Source organism: Rousettus aegyptiacus, unplaced genomic scaffold (genome assembly GCF_014176215.1).
Source record: "Rousettus aegyptiacus isolate mRouAeg1 unplaced genomic scaffold, mRouAeg1.p scaffold_m13_p_2, whole genome shotgun sequence".
Classification (NCBI taxonomy): domain Eukaryota; kingdom Metazoa; phylum Chordata; class Mammalia; order Chiroptera; family Pteropodidae; genus Rousettus; species Rousettus aegyptiacus.
Window position 1 is genome coordinate 126,205,970 of NW_023416295.1, and position 14,422 is coordinate 126,220,391.

General features: G+C 47.3%; 2 protein-coding genes and 1 pseudogene across 6 annotated transcripts; 1 reads left to right on the forward strand and 2 right to left on the reverse strand.

Moving 5' to 3' along the window:
- Positions 1–700: 700 nt before the first annotated feature.
- On the reverse strand, positions 701–3,888 carry MYL6 (myosin light chain 6). Of its 3 annotated transcripts, XM_016165778.2 has the most exons (7): positions 3,789–3,888; positions 3,494–3,521; positions 2,490–2,633; positions 2,101–2,274; positions 1,931–2,008; positions 1,584–1,628; positions 701–896 (listed from the first exon to the last, which is right to left on the reverse strand). In XM_016165778.2, the coding sequence occupies exons 1-6, from the start codon at positions 3,789–3,791 to the stop codon at positions 1,600–1,602; spliced, it is 456 nt and encodes a 151-aa protein (XP_016021264.1). In that variant the 5' UTR covers positions 3,792–3,888; the 3' UTR covers positions 701–896; positions 1,584–1,599. The 3 variants fall into 3 exon arrangements, with proteins under 3 accessions (XP_016021264.1, XP_016021262.1, XP_036091830.1); XM_016165776.2 differs by lacking the exon at positions 1,584–1,628; XM_036235937.1 differs by lacking the exons at positions 3,494–3,521; positions 3,789–3,888 and adding an exon at positions 3,289–3,308.
- A 259-nt stretch (positions 3,889–4,147) lies between these two features.
- Positions 4,148–8,362, reverse strand: MYL6B (myosin light chain 6B). 3 transcript variants are annotated; one of them, XM_016165775.2, is made up of 8 exons: positions 8,238–8,361; positions 6,718–6,940; positions 5,951–5,978; positions 5,592–5,735; positions 5,189–5,362; positions 4,589–4,666; positions 4,397–4,434; positions 4,148–4,253 (listed from the first exon to the last, which is right to left on the reverse strand). In XM_016165775.2, exons 2-7 carry the CDS (start codon positions 6,892–6,894, stop codon positions 4,406–4,408), a joined length of 630 nt encoding a protein of 209 aa, XP_016021261.1. In that variant the 5' UTR covers positions 6,895–6,940; positions 8,238–8,361; the 3' UTR covers positions 4,148–4,253; positions 4,397–4,405. The 3 variants fall into 3 exon arrangements, with proteins under 3 accessions (XP_016021261.1, XP_036091828.1, XP_036091829.1); XM_036235935.1 differs by lacking the exon at positions 4,397–4,434 and having other exon boundaries at positions 8,238–8,362; XM_036235936.1 differs by lacking the exons at positions 4,397–4,434; positions 8,238–8,361 and adding an exon at positions 7,904–8,164.
- Positions 8,363–13,825: 5,463 nt separating this feature from the next.
- Positions 13,826–13,940, forward strand: LOC118614287 (annotated as a pseudogene).
- Positions 13,941–14,422: the final 482 nt, after the last annotated feature.

Here is a 14,422-nt window from a genome sequence, read left to right on the forward strand (position 1 = left end):
GGCTGGAGGCAGCATTCCTGGAGTCCTTCCCAGGGCATGCATTTGGGCTGGAGAGGCACTCTGCAAGCCACAGGCCCAAAGACACTGGCCCTCTCTAAACAGGCCAAAGGCAGCACAACTGTCCGGACTGTGCACTGGTGCAGAAGCTGAGCAGAGGCTCTCACCTGTCCTAAAAATAGCTATTTTAATCTTGGAAGGACATCTTCACAACCAGGAGATTTTATATACTTTATCCTTTCAGATGTAGTAGCTTCATTTCTTGCCTTATTAGGTGGGGAGAAGGCAGACATTTCACCTACTTCTGTTATTACTGGCCTTTAGCCCTGCTGTGGTAACAGACAGGCTCAGGCAGTGCTCTAATATGGCCTGGCTTTAGCTCTAGTAAACACTCTCAGAATCGCCTCCACAAAAGGCCCACAGTGCCTGGCAGGGTACGGGATGAGTTTGAGGAGCTAGAGGGCTAGGAGGGGACTCGGCCTGATGTGGACTGGAACAAGGATAGCCAGCTTTGGTCTCACAGGGATTTATGGCTTTCCTAATCCCCCAAGGGGTGGCCTCTGTAGCATCAGTGAATGGGGCCAGCATTTCAGTGAGGCAAAGATAGCTCCAACAAGCCCTTTCCAGCTTTCCCCAGCCCCTGGTCCACTGACCCAGGACTCTCCTCCCCTTCAGCCTGCTCAGAAAGGAAAGCAGAACTGCATTTAGGGCACAGGGAGTAAGTTTATTTGGTGAATGCTGATGGCAAACATAATCCAAGACAGACAAGCTAGGAAAAGTGCTGTGACGAGAGAACCTAAGAAGTCTTCAGGGCTACATACAGTCTCACACAGGGGAAGGCACAGGGCTCTGGACACACTGGGAATGTCTTCAGCCATTCAGCACCATGCGGACGAGCTCTGTGGAAAAGAGAGAGGGGGTGAACCAGGGAGCAGGGTCAAGGGGAGGGGTCCACCAGGGGCCAGGAGACTACAAACCACAAAGGTGGCATAAGAAGGGACGTGCCCTCAGCAACCAACCTTGGGGTCAGTTTGCAGAGAAGCCACCTTGAGCCTGGCCAGTTCTCTCAGCCCCCAGTTCCCCTCCCACCAGCTGTTAGTTGCCCACCCCACCCTGAGCAGCAAGAACACAGCAGAGGCAGAAAAGTTCTCAACTACACCTACAGCTACTATCAGCCATTGGCAGGAGGAGAAGGCAGAGTTCTGGGTTAGGGTACCTCCAAGCTGCCCAGCAGAAGAAAGGGGAAGAGACTGGTCAGCTATAGCAGCACAATGGGGCAGGCAACCCACCCCCTCTATGCCAACTGCCAGTGCTCCAGGGCCAAAAGGTTACCTTAAAGCAAGATGGGATAGGCTGGTAAGAGTTCCCAGACATTAGCAGGGGCCCATTTTAGAAGAGGTAGGTACCACACCCCCAGGCTGTCTTCCTCTTTGAGGAACCCCTTCCCTCCCCAGTCAGCTCCATGCAGAAACATGCCAGGAGGAAATAAGATGGTAGTACGGAAGGGCAGGGGCCAGAGAGCAAAGGTTGGGAAGAAAAACACTGGAAAGGTCAACTAGAGAAGGGGAGGCTGGGAGGAGCCGTACCCGCCCCACGGGCCCGTCACCCCGACAGGATATGCCTCACAAACGCTGCAGGAAGGAAGAGACATTAATGGTGAAGACAAGACACACACATGGGGTGAAGGGGTCAGGCAGTGGGGGCATAGACATTCCATTTATTTTATTTTCCATTCCTTTCCCACCCTTTACACCACATGGTCCCTTCCTATCCAGTCATACCTCCCCAGACCTCCCATTCCTGGGCTGGACTGGGCCCTGCGCCTTGCCTCCTGGCACTTTTTGGAGCCCAGGGTTAGGGAAAGTCCTAGATGCTATGCTTGACCTGCCCTGTATGGCTGCTTCCTCCACGAGAGCCCCAGTTTGACCCTCACCTTCATAGTTGATACAACCATTGCTGTCCTCATGCCCTGCCACCAGCATCTCTACTTCTTCCTCTGTCATCTTTTCACCTGCAGACAAAAACAGCATTTTAGGAACTGGGTGATGGATGAGGTATAAGGTGGCACCTCAGCTCAAGAAGCAAGGGTAGATAAAGCCTTACCCAGTGTGACAAGAACATGACGGATCTCAGCGCCCATGACAGTACCATTTCCTTCCTTGTCAAATACCCTGAGGCCTTCGACATAGTCCTCATAGGTGCCCTGGTCTTTGTTCTTGGCCACAGTCTGCAGCATGGGCAGGAAGTGCTCAAAGTCCAACACCTTCACATTCATCTCTGCCATAAAGGAAGCAGAAGGAAAGTTACACGAGTTCTCAAAACTGAAGAGATTATAGGATCTCAACAGATGGCTCCCACTCAAGACACAAGAAATCTGTGGGTTTGCTAATTGAGACAAGACCTGCTTGAGTTTGGAGCCTATGAAGATAAAAGGAAGCTCTTAGCCGAAGAATTGTAGGCCTCCTTCCAGAGTTGTTCTCGAGGACACTCACCATCACTTTTGGGGTTCCCCAGGACTTTGAGCACCTCGGCATTGGTGGGGTTCTGGCCCAGGGCCCTCATCACATCCCCACACTGGCTGTACAGGATCTTGCCATCCCCTGTCCGGTCAAACAGCTGAAAGGCCTCCTTGAACTCTGAGGATTCAGATAAACAGCACTGGGCAAACAGGAGTTAACCCGCAACACTCCCTCATGGTGTCCCTTACTCATTCAACTTTGATTATGCTGAGGATACCAGATATTTATACCACTGTACAGCGCTGAGAGGGATTCAGTATCCATCCCTCCTAGCTCAGGTGTCTCACAAAAAGATACAACCTTCCTCCTCCCTTGCCAGAATAGTAACATCCATTTACACACCCCCTCCGGCTTCAGCAAGCCAGGCTGCAGCAAGCCAGGCCAGCTTCCTCGCTACACTACTTGGGGCAGGAATTTGCCACCGCCCTGTCTGGGTCCTGTCCTTATAAGGAAATGGGAGCAGCAGCCTGGGACTGGGGTCATCCCAGCTTGCCACTTCCTACCCCTCCCATTCAGTGGGTACAGCTACAAAGAAATATCCTCAGCAAAGGCTCTTGTCCCTGTTTTTACAGAGTACCAGGTCACTGCTTTTTGCGATCTTCACAATCCAAGCTGGGGGAGGGGAAGAGTTGTCACAGGAGGACAGAAGAGGCAGAAGCAGCTCATTATGAGACAGATGCACAGGCAGCTTTACACACCCTCCCCAAACTTCACACACAGCAAGCATTAGGTGACCAAGTTGTTTCACATACCCACTCCACCTAAAACTCACCCAGTGCTTGGGTCTCAGATCTAGGGTGAAAGGGGAGGGGGAAGAAAGAGTGAGAAAAGAAAATGGAGGCTCAGAAGGAGGGAGAAGGGAAACCAAGAGGTACTCCCCTGGGGTGCTAAAGAGATGACAGGCTGGGGTTAGGGGGTAGGCGCTAGAGGGAGTGGACTCTCCCTAAGCGTGACCTCAGTAGCGGTCAGATACCTACCTGCAGTCTGGTCCTCGGTGAAGTCACACTGCTCAGGGAAGAGGGGAGCGGTCAACATCTTAACTCCAATCCCCAAAGCATCTATCTTAATCCCACAAACTCCCAACCACAAACTCCTGTTCCACGCAGGGGCTCACTTCCCAGCAGGACAGGGCCCGATTTTCCAACCCCACCTCCAACTTCCAGGCCCTCAGGTTCCCTATGCCCCCTACCTCTACCTTCTCCTTGCCCCCAGTTCCCAGCTTCCCGCCTCTCGCCCCAAATCCCGCTCTCCATTCCAGGCCCCGGGTCCCACCATCTTAACTGCTCAGCTCTGTGGGACCTTTTTCTGCAGTAATGGCTCCCGCTCCCGGCCCAACCCTAGTCTTAGTACGTCCCGATGACGTCACTCTCAGCTGATCCAGCCAATACGATTCCTGGTTTGGGTTTATGCAGATATATTGCCACATTAGTAATGAGGTGGGCGGAGCCAGTTGTTCATTTCTCCAGAAGAGCCTTACCTGGGACACAAAACCGCACAAGGGGTGGGGTGAGGCGCAAGGAATCCGCCCTCCCTAGCAGCCGGAAAATCAGAAGATACTGGATTGGAGAGAAGATCCCTGTCTTCCCTCCCTCCCTCCTTCCCCCACTTCAGAAGAAAGCAACAGACGGAGACCAAGGGAGGAACCGTCTCTTTATTTTGAAACAGAAAATAGGTGGCCTCCTAGTGGTAGGAACGTGCTTCCAACTGCAGGGTGTCCAGTATCCGACCCCTCTGCATCTGCGGAAAAGGATGAAAGTTGCCAAATTCAGGCGCTTCAGATTCCTGCGCAGCAAGACATGAAAACGCACTCCCTGCTTTTCTACCCTGGTTGAGGGAAGGGAAGGAGACTTGTCCTTCAAACAGGAGTGGGAGGGCCCTACCTGTAGAGCTCAGACGCTTAGGATGTGCTTCAGAAAGGCTGCAGAGAGAGGAGGCAAGAGGGCCTTCAGAAGCGGGCCCTTGGATAATCCATCTGACTTCAGATAATCCAGGCCCCAGGATGCCCTCGCCAACATACCACAAGCCTCTTGCCTCCCCTATTCCCTGTCCCTTCTGCTCTTTTGGCCCCTCACCTTCATAGTTGATGCAGCCATTGCTGTCTTCATGTCCTGCCAGAACAGTCTCCACTTCCTCTTCAGTCATCTTCTCTCCTGAGCCCCAGACACAGCGTTTTAGCCCCTGCCTTCCCCACCCCTTACCAACTAGGTCATGCTTCTCTGGGTGGTACCTCCTCTTCTACCACTCTGTTGCCCAGAACCCCAAAGAAATCCTCTCCTTGTAATGGTAATGCCTTGGATGTGTTTCTGTATCTTGCTTTCCATTTCACGTGCATTAACACTAGGTGAAAGCTTTGACACACAAGGAAACTAAATTCTGGAGGGTTAAGAAAAAGTACCAGATCACAGAGCACAAGCATCAATTCTAAAACAGAAAGTCAGGTTTCCCACTTCATCCCCTTTCCTTTGCCCTTTGGGAGGCATTTGTGTCTCCCCCTCACTTTAGCCTCTGCAGGAGGAAGCCCTTCAGGTTCTACCCCTGTGGTTCTGACCTTCTCAGTCTCCTGCCCATGACCTACAGGCCAATAATCCCTTCCTGGCTTTGCCTACTTGGCAACTTTCTTTTGGGTTCACTCTCTTCTCTCTACCCCACAGGAGTTCTGGTCCCTGCCTCACCCAGGGTGGTGAGGACATGTCTGAGCTCTGCTCCCATGACTTTGCCATTCCCTTCTTTGTCAAACACCCGAAGCCCCTCCAGGTAGTCCTCATATGTGCCTTGGTCCCGGTTCTTGGCCACCGCCTGGAGCATGGGCAGGAAAGTCTCAAAGTCCACACGCCGGGACTTTAGCTCTGGAGGTTAGAGAGGTAAGGGAAGGGTCACTGTAGTGTCACCTAGGACCCAGCTCCCATCCCTACCATGGAGGTTTTCATCCTGTTCAACATTCGGGATTTTTTTTGCCCCTAGTTTTGACAGCTGTTGAAGTCCTGAGACCCACCCCAGCATCCTTTGTCACCTTACCATCATTCCTAGGTTCTACCACCAAACTGAAATACCCCATTGTTCCAGGGGTCCCCTCACCATCACTCTTGGGGTTCCCCAGAACCTTGAGCACCTCGGCGTTGGTAGGGTTCTGGCCCAGGGCTCTCATCACATCCCCACACTGGCTGTACAGGATCTTGCCATCCCCTACTCGGTCAAATAGCTCAAAGGCCTCCTTGAACTCTGAAGTATAAAGAGGGGTCAGTGTTGACCAGGGGTTCTCATCACCCTCAGACAGAAAGGAGGTTCAGGAACTATGTGCAAGAGTTGGGCAAAACAAAGGACACAAAGGACTAGTGTGGGAGGTTTCAAGGTAGGGACTGGAGTAAGGGGAATAGAAGGATCTGACCAGGGGCTTAGGACTAGACAGTGGGCTCAGGGGACCAGCTTCTCCTCACCCTCCAGCTGGTCCTTGTTAAACTCGATCTGTGGAAGAAAAGAGCAGGTGAGAAGGGATGACAGGACCCATTCAATCCCTCTCCAGCTCTCCTCCCAACTGCCAGCCACTTCTGGTGAGGGGCCCAAAGGGACCAGTCTGGGAGCCCAGCCACCTCAGTCCCATTCCCAGCTCTGGATCTTGGGAGAATCCCAAGAGAAGGAATTATTGGGGGGGAGGGTTTCCTGGGAACAGGGTTAATCCCATGCCACCTGTTCCCCTCCCTCCACTGCCCTGAGCCCTGCATCCCTCACATAACTGGGGGCTGAACAAAGGCTAAATTTACCCCGGCCCCCAGCTGTGATTGTCTAACAAGTCTGTCCTCTTCAGCCTTGCTTCCTGGGGTTCAGAGATGTGGCCTTTAGAGTTGAACAGTCAGCCAGGCACAGGCAGCAGTTCCCTCCCTTCACCTTGAAACTGTCCTCGGAGCCCAGATGTTCCCCATATCAGTTCCTGCCTCCAGCAGGGGGGTTAATGAGTGAGTATGTATGTGTATATGTATGTGTGTGCACGTGTAACATACATACGCATGTGTTATAGGTTAGAGAAGAGAGCAACAAAGACAATAGCAGAGTCGCAAGCCTGGATGTTCCAAATGAGGTACCAAGAGGAACCCCCAATATCATCCAGTGCTCACTGATTCCTACCTTCTAGGTATTTCTTAATTCCCTAGGCTGTATCCCACCCTTGTACCACCCCCTCCAAATTCTTCACTTTCCAGGGACTTACCACCACTTTGGAGAGATCGATAGGGGGCTCCCGGGTTTTCTCAGGGGCTGAAGGGACAGCTGCTGTTGGCTCAGCCTTGGTCTTGCCTAGAGGGGCCCCTGCTACTGGCTTGGCAGCAGGCTTGGAGATAGAGGGCCCTGCTGGTTTCTTCACAGGAACATCCTTCTTGGGAGGCATGATGTCCGGTGGCCAAAGGACAGTGTGCCGATGGGGGCACCCATCTCTGTTTAAATAGCCAGGGAGTCTGGGATGTCAAGGGGCGGGGGCAGAGGCAGGGAGCCAGTAGGCGATGGGGAGGGTGAGATACAGGAGGGATATGCCAGCCTGCCGTCATTCCCCTGGCCTCCTACAGTTTAGAATTCCTGCCCTGAGGTATTCTTCCTTCTGTCTCCCCAGCCCCAAGCTCTAGCCAGAACAATGGCCCCTTTGGGGGCAGGGGAAGGAAGCCAAAGATTGCCAGAAAGGGAGAATTAATCTGCAGGTTGAGGACAGGATGCCTACCAGTGACAATGAGATAGAGGTGAGGCAAAGAAGGGGATCCAGGCATTCCAGGTCCTCAACCCCCTACTCTGAGTAGCCCTTTATTCTAGCAGCTTTAAACTCTTGAAGGCTGAGACATGGAGGGGGGGCCTTGTGAACTGGGATAGTTAAAGTGGGACCTGGGAGCAGTGAAAGTTGAAAAAAACAAGCAGCCCCTCCATTCCCCTCTGACTATGGAGGAGCAGCAGTAGTTGACCTTACAGCCTAATAATCCCTAATACTTCTAGTCCCTGTCCTCCTCCCTCCCAGCCCCAAACTGGAACTGTTCACAATATAGAGAAAGGATAATATAGTAAAAGGAGTGTGATGCCCCCAGCCTATTTTCTCCTGTGCAGTGTTGTTTTAGGGGCAGGAGAAAGGAAACGATCAGTTTAACACCCTCCACCCATATTCCCAAGAAAAGAACCCTTTTCCATAGGCCCGTGATCATTCAAATCAGACAAAGGTAGGGTTCCTGTTGAACCTGCAGGGACTCCACAGTGGCATCTAAGGAAAAAGGCAGACTCTGGCAGACAAAGGGCCTAAATTCTAAAATCTTCAAAAGGGTGTGGGAGGTCCTATGGCTCCATGAGTCCACACCACCACCACCTCCCCCCTCCCCCAACCAGAAGGGTAATAACCCTGACTCAGGCACCAGGTTACAAACCTTGCTGGGGAGCACAAGGGGAGGGTCGAAGTCGGTGGCGTTAGGGAAAAAGAAAGGGTTGCTGGCTACGTTTGTTCTGGGGCTAATGGAGAACGTATAACAGTCTTACAAAGACATAAATAATTCCATTTAGGCCCTGCGGTTTGGAGAGTAGATGCCGAGTCTCCCAGTCGCAAAAAAAAGCTTCTGAATTCATTACCGCAAATTGTCCCATTTTAGTCATTTCTCGGGTGTACATCACACACACACACATACTCAGTCTCTCTCTCTCTCTCCCTCTCTCTCTCATACTTAAATAAAGGGGAAAGTCCCTTCCCAGCTCCACAAAACTCACCCTGCGAAATCCAGCCAGGTAAGGGAGGCGGGGCGCAGGGCGGTCGCGGGCCCTGAAGGGTTAATTCTGGCTGTCTCGGAGCACGCCGGGAGTTGTAGTCTCCTCGCGCCCGCGGACTCATGGGAAACGCCGCTCTCCAGCTCGAGGAGGATGACGGGGCAGTGGCTTCCGGCCGGTGGCTGCGGTTAGTGACTCTGGCTATTTCAGGCGCGGTTCTTGTCCCGGAACTGAAAGGCAATGAGCGATTTACAGTTCCCACCCCTGACCCTAAAACCGCGCGGGGCCTCTCAGGATATGTGTCTTGCTTAGACCTAAGTTCCCCATTTCATTGTGGGCGGGGAAAGGCTGAAGCTGCAGCTACAGCAGGCCGGTTGGAGGTCAGATAGTAGGAAACACTGCCCCGGGGAGAGTGGTGTGGTCTCTTTTAGCTTCCACTTACGGTTTGGTAGAGAGAGAACAGATGCTATTGAGTTGGTGCGTGACTAGGAACAGTAACTCAGGATTTTTAAATTTTTTGAAATGAGCTGGTAGTTGAAGTAAATGTTTAGGTTTGAAATTAAGCCGGGTCACCTGCTCCAGTTTCTCCCAGTTGAAGTTTCTTCTTACTGCGGTCTTCACAGGTCTCCTTGGAACAGAGAGCTAGGCTCTCCAGCCCTTCGCTCTGAGACACTGCTGCCCAGCATGGGACAGCTCATTATCCTAGACGTTTATCAAAGGTCTCCTCTGTGCCAACCTGGTCAGGTCCACCTTCACCCACCGGATCAGTAAATGCCTTGGCGGCGCATCTCCTACTGGAGACTGAGGCTACCTGGTCATGGAGGCAGTGAATAAGAATAGAAAACCCGTTCAAGGTCAGAAGGGTGCGGCATAAGTGAACTTTATCGGCAGTAAGTGACGTTCGTTAGTTGGGGAAAGTTTTTCAGAAGACTAGAACTGGGCTATGTAATAGAAATAAGGATGATGAGGAAGGTGTTAGCAACCATTCCTGGAGGCCTCCATGAAGCAGTACTGTAAGGGGGGCTCAATCATCTGAGAAAGGCGCGTAGGGGGCGCCAAAGAGTATGAGCTCAGACTTGGCTGCTTATATTTAAATCCAGGTCTGCAGATATTTGCTGGTAACATCCAGCAAGTTTAGTTATCTCTCTGTGCCTCAGTTACCCCATCTGTAAAATCTGGATAGTAATACCTCAAAGGGCTCTGGGGAGGATTGGATACATTAATGTTTGAAAAACAGTGGGCTTGGCACAAAGTAAATAGTATGTAAGTGTTAGACTTTCTTTAGTCTTCCCAACCTAGGAGTTTGCTGAATTTTCCCCATTTTACATACATAAAGGATTTCACTAGGCATGAAAAAATGGAGACCCGAAAGGAATACATTTCTAAGTGTTTATTAATAGACTGTTTGGGGAAGGGCCACATCACAGATGCCTTCTTGTGTCTTTCATCACTTCCACAGAAGTTGATTTCAGAGATGTGGTTTATCTGATTTTTCTCCTCTTCCTTTCCTCTAGCTATTGCTCTCTTTTGGCACCTTGCCAAATAGAAGCGGTTATGGCATCATCTGACTTTCTAGCATTTTTGTCTGCTTTGTAGAGAAGTAGTGCAAGGAGAAAAGATAAAGACTCTTGGCAAACACAGGTTGGAGGACTTCATTTTCTGTACTATTTCTGTCTGATGTTAATAAATAATGCAAACTAAACTGAATGTGGTCTTAACTGGCATAGGTGATTCATACATCATGTATGTGGATTTTCTGTGACAAATGCCTGTCTCTTCTTTCCCCACCTAGCACATGACTTGTATGTTCTTAGAGATTGCATATTTATTCTACTGTTAATCTCAACATAAAATAATTAGGAAGGGCATATTTTTAAAAGAAAATATACATTAAAACAATTTTTGGAATTACACAGAACTATAGATCTTCAATAACTTGAATAATTGTGGGTTCAACTTATACAGTTTTACTAGCTCTTTAGACACCAGCTAATGTTTTAATATGGATAATAGCTTATGTAAAGAAGACATTATTTCCTTAGTACATAGGAAAGAATTTGTTAGGAAAGATGTCTACAGTCCTCTGGCATTTTGACCAGAAAGTGGTATTGGTGCTAACCCATAATAGAAAGAAGGAGGATAATGAGGATGTTTTATGATACACAGGTAGTTTATAAAGTCCTTTCCAAGTCCCCTTTTTATAGGCCCATACTAGATGCAAAAAATAAACAAAATAAATGCTAGAGTAAGTAATGCTAGTTTCATTTTGTAATGTTCTAAAACAGTGGTTCTCAGACTTAGCTGTTTTTTTTTTTTTTTTTAATCTCTTGAGAGCTAGATAATAGATAAACTTCTAGACTCTACCCCCAAAGATTCTGACTCAAGGTCTGTGTTAGGGCTTGGGAAGCTATTTGAAATATTTTTAGCCCATTGGAAAACAGAATGAACTAACAAACATAGGTAACCACAGCTTTAATTAAAGGAGTGATCTTTTCAAAATGTGCATTTGATCATGTCATCTCCCTACTTAAAATTCTTCTGTGTTTTGATAGGCCATACACTGGCCCACAAAAGCCAGCACAGTTTCAAATACTCCTTGCCTATACCAGCCACACCTGTGCATCAGCCACACCTGCTAACTTTCAGATCTTCAAAGGTGTTCTATGTCCTTTTTGCTCAGGTCAACGTCTCTGTCTTTTATGTCTCTGCTCCCTCTCCCCACCAACACTATTTCCAGGGCCAGTCGGAGCATACTGCCTGGCATCGAGTATTGGGCACTCAAATATCTGTAGAATGAATGGCCATCTGAGTAAAAGGGAATAGTCAAGGATGGATACGGATACTAGTAAGTCCATAGGGAGATGGGTTGGAGATTCAAGAGATTGAGAGAGTGCCTATGTTTTGAACTCTTATTTTACCCTGAAGTAGAAGGTGAGGTGATTTATTTGCTAAGAGGAGAAGTAGGAGAAGGTGACTTGAGAAAATGGTAAAGGTTTGAAATAGGTGCTGTGAAAGATGGGAAACAGCTTACTGGAGACCCATTCACTAATACCCATTTAATATTTACTGAGTGCCTACTCTGTGGTTCATACTCAAACTTGCTGAGCAGTGTGGAGGGTGGTTGCAATGGAAGATCATGAATTGGTAATGTCACCAATCTATAAAGTAATGATTTCCTCCCTCCAGGAATACTCAGCTGCTTGGATGATTGAGCCAGAGAAAAGAGACAGCCTAAATAGTAATAGGTTTGAGTTTTGTGGAACAGGGATGATGGATAAACATGGAAGCAAGGGAGTTGGGAGTCTGAGTAAAAGAGGGTTTGTAGTCCAGGCCAAATAGAGAAGAAATTAATATAGAAGTGGCCTATTATTTTAGAGAATATGGAAAGTCACTAAGAGGCTAGAGTTTCAATGAGGTTGAAGAAATGAGATGGTTGGAGATGTCAAAGTTGTATTTGAAGAAAACAGATTGAAATTTACTGGAGAGGATGTGGAGAAATAGGAACCCTCATACACTGCTGGTAGGACTGCAAATTGCTATAGCTATTATGGAAAACAGTATGGAAGTTCCTCAAAAAATTAAGACTTAATCTACCATATGATTCAGCAATCACTCTACTGGGTATTTACCCCAAAGACTTGAAAACTCATATCCGAAAAGATATTTGCACATCGATGTTCATAGCAACATTATTCACAGTGGCCAAGACATGGAAGCAACTGAAGTGTTCTACAATAAATGATTGGCTAAAGAAGCTGTGGCACATGTATACAATGGAATATTGTTCAGCCATAAGAAGAGATGAAATACTGCCATTTGCAACAACATGGATGGACCTCGAAATAATCATACTAAGCGAAATAAGCCAGACAGAAAAGGTTGAAAATTACATGATATCACTTATATGTGGGATATAAACCTAAAAGCACGAAATGAACAGGACAAACAAACAGGGACTCATGGACATGGACAATGGACTAGTGGTTACCAGAAGGGAGAGGGGAGATGGACAGCAGGCAGGGGCGGGGGTGGGGGTGGGGGGGAATTTAAATCATTTCTTCAATTAAAAAAATAAAAATAATATAAATAAAGTGATTGTTGATATATTTTTTTAAACAGTTCAATCTGAGATTTCTAATAAAAGTTCCAGCAAAACAAACTTAAAAAAAAATAGATTGAAATTTCAAAGGATGCAGAGGAAGACAGGAATTAGAATCAATCGGTAGCCAAGGGTAGTGAGGTGACTAAAACTAGCTAAATAATAAAGATGATTTATTGGCTTATGTAACTGAAAAGTCAAGAGGTTGTGTGAGTTTTAGATTCATTTTGATCCAGAAGTTCAGGATATAATAAAAAGGATCTGTTTTCTAATTCTCTTGCCACTGTTTTCAATGTGTTAGCTCCTTCCTTTGGTCCCCTCCTAGAGCCAAATGTGGCTTAGCTGCGCAGCTATCGCACATCCTTATACCACAAGAGGAAGCAAGTGAGCTTCTCTTGACCATTGAAATCAATTCCTGGACTTCACTCTGATTAGACCAACTTAGAAAAATGTCCATCCATCCTTGAACTAATCAACCTGGCCAGGGCACTATCATGCCCTGATTGACTTACACATAGGTTATTGTCCACCCCTGTGGCAAAGAGGATGGTGTTGCTCTTCTTCATTTAGACCACTCAGAGTATGTCTGTGCCACTGGAGGTGGATTGGAATCCATCACATAGAAAGGAGTGGAAAGGACGTTGAGGGAGAAACCAACAATGTCCACCATGATGAGGAACTATGACGCTAGTTATTGAGTGACCTAAAATGTACATCAAAGACACCAGGATGATAGCAGTATTAAGGGTGCTATACCCTTTGGTAATATTGAGTGTTCAAGTATTTAGTAAATGACAGAGATGAAAGAAGGTAGAGACTGGCATCATCTCCAAAGGAGCTGAGATTTTTACAGCTCTGAGAATAATGATGGGAAAGCAGCGTTGGGGTGCAAGGAGAATGCCGACCCCTCCCAGTATAAATATATGGAGTTCAGGAGAAGAAGCAGTCTCCCATGGAGGGAGTTGCAGGTGAATGAGGTCTCTTGGGAGGTAAGCCAGTTTTAGGGGAGGCCAAAGTGAGCTCTGTGTAAATAAAGGTAAAGAATTCTAAAGGGTAGAGTGGGTGGGAAGTGTTATGTAGAACTGGGTTTGCAGAGGAGCACAGTGGAAATGTTTGTGAGGGAAGGAAGCGGAGGAGATTGTATCAGGGTCCTTCAGCTGCTCTCTTAGTGCACTTTTATTCTTTACATTTTTCTTATGTTATGTGTTATAGTTACTCTGCTTGCCTGATCACCTTACTCCTTAGATTTTTAGTTATAGTTTTTAGTTGTTTTTTTTTTTTTAATTGAGGTATAACTGACATTATATGGGTTTGTGAAATGATATTTGTTGTGAAATGAGTCTAGTTAACATAAGTCTAGTTAACATCTATCACCATATGTAATCACAAAAACCTTTTTTTCTTGGACATGGTTCCATAGTGTAGCAGTTGACACATCTGCTTTACATGAAGAAGGTCCTGGGTTCACACTTCAGTGGAGCCATATTCTATGGTCTATGGCCATGCCATCCTGAACAAGCCTGATGTTTGATCTCAGAAGCTAAGCAGGATCAGGCCTGGTTAGTACTTGGATGGGAGACCACCTAGGAAGACCAGTGCTGTAGGCATAAGTAAGTAAATACATTTTTTCTTGTGGTGAGAAATTTTAAGATCTATTCTTTTAGTAATTATCAAATATGCAATATAGTATTATTAACTATTATCACTATGCTTTCTTTACATTACATTCTCCAGGACTTATTTATTTTATAACTGGAAGTTTGTACCTTTTACCCCTGTACCCATTTCACCCACCACTCCATCCCCTACCCCCACCTCTGACAACTACTATCTGTATCTATGAGCTCCTATTAAAAAAAAAAAAAAAAATTCCACGTGTAAGTGAAATCATAAGGTATTTTGTCTTTCTCTGTCTGACTTATTTTACTTAGCATAATGCCCTCAAGGTCCATCCATGTTGTCACAAATGGCCAAATTTTCTTCTTTTTTATAGTTGAATAACATTCCAGTTTGTGCGTAGATGTGTGTATATGTACCAAACCTTTTCCCATTTATTTATTGATGAGCACTTAGGTTGCTTCTGTGTCTT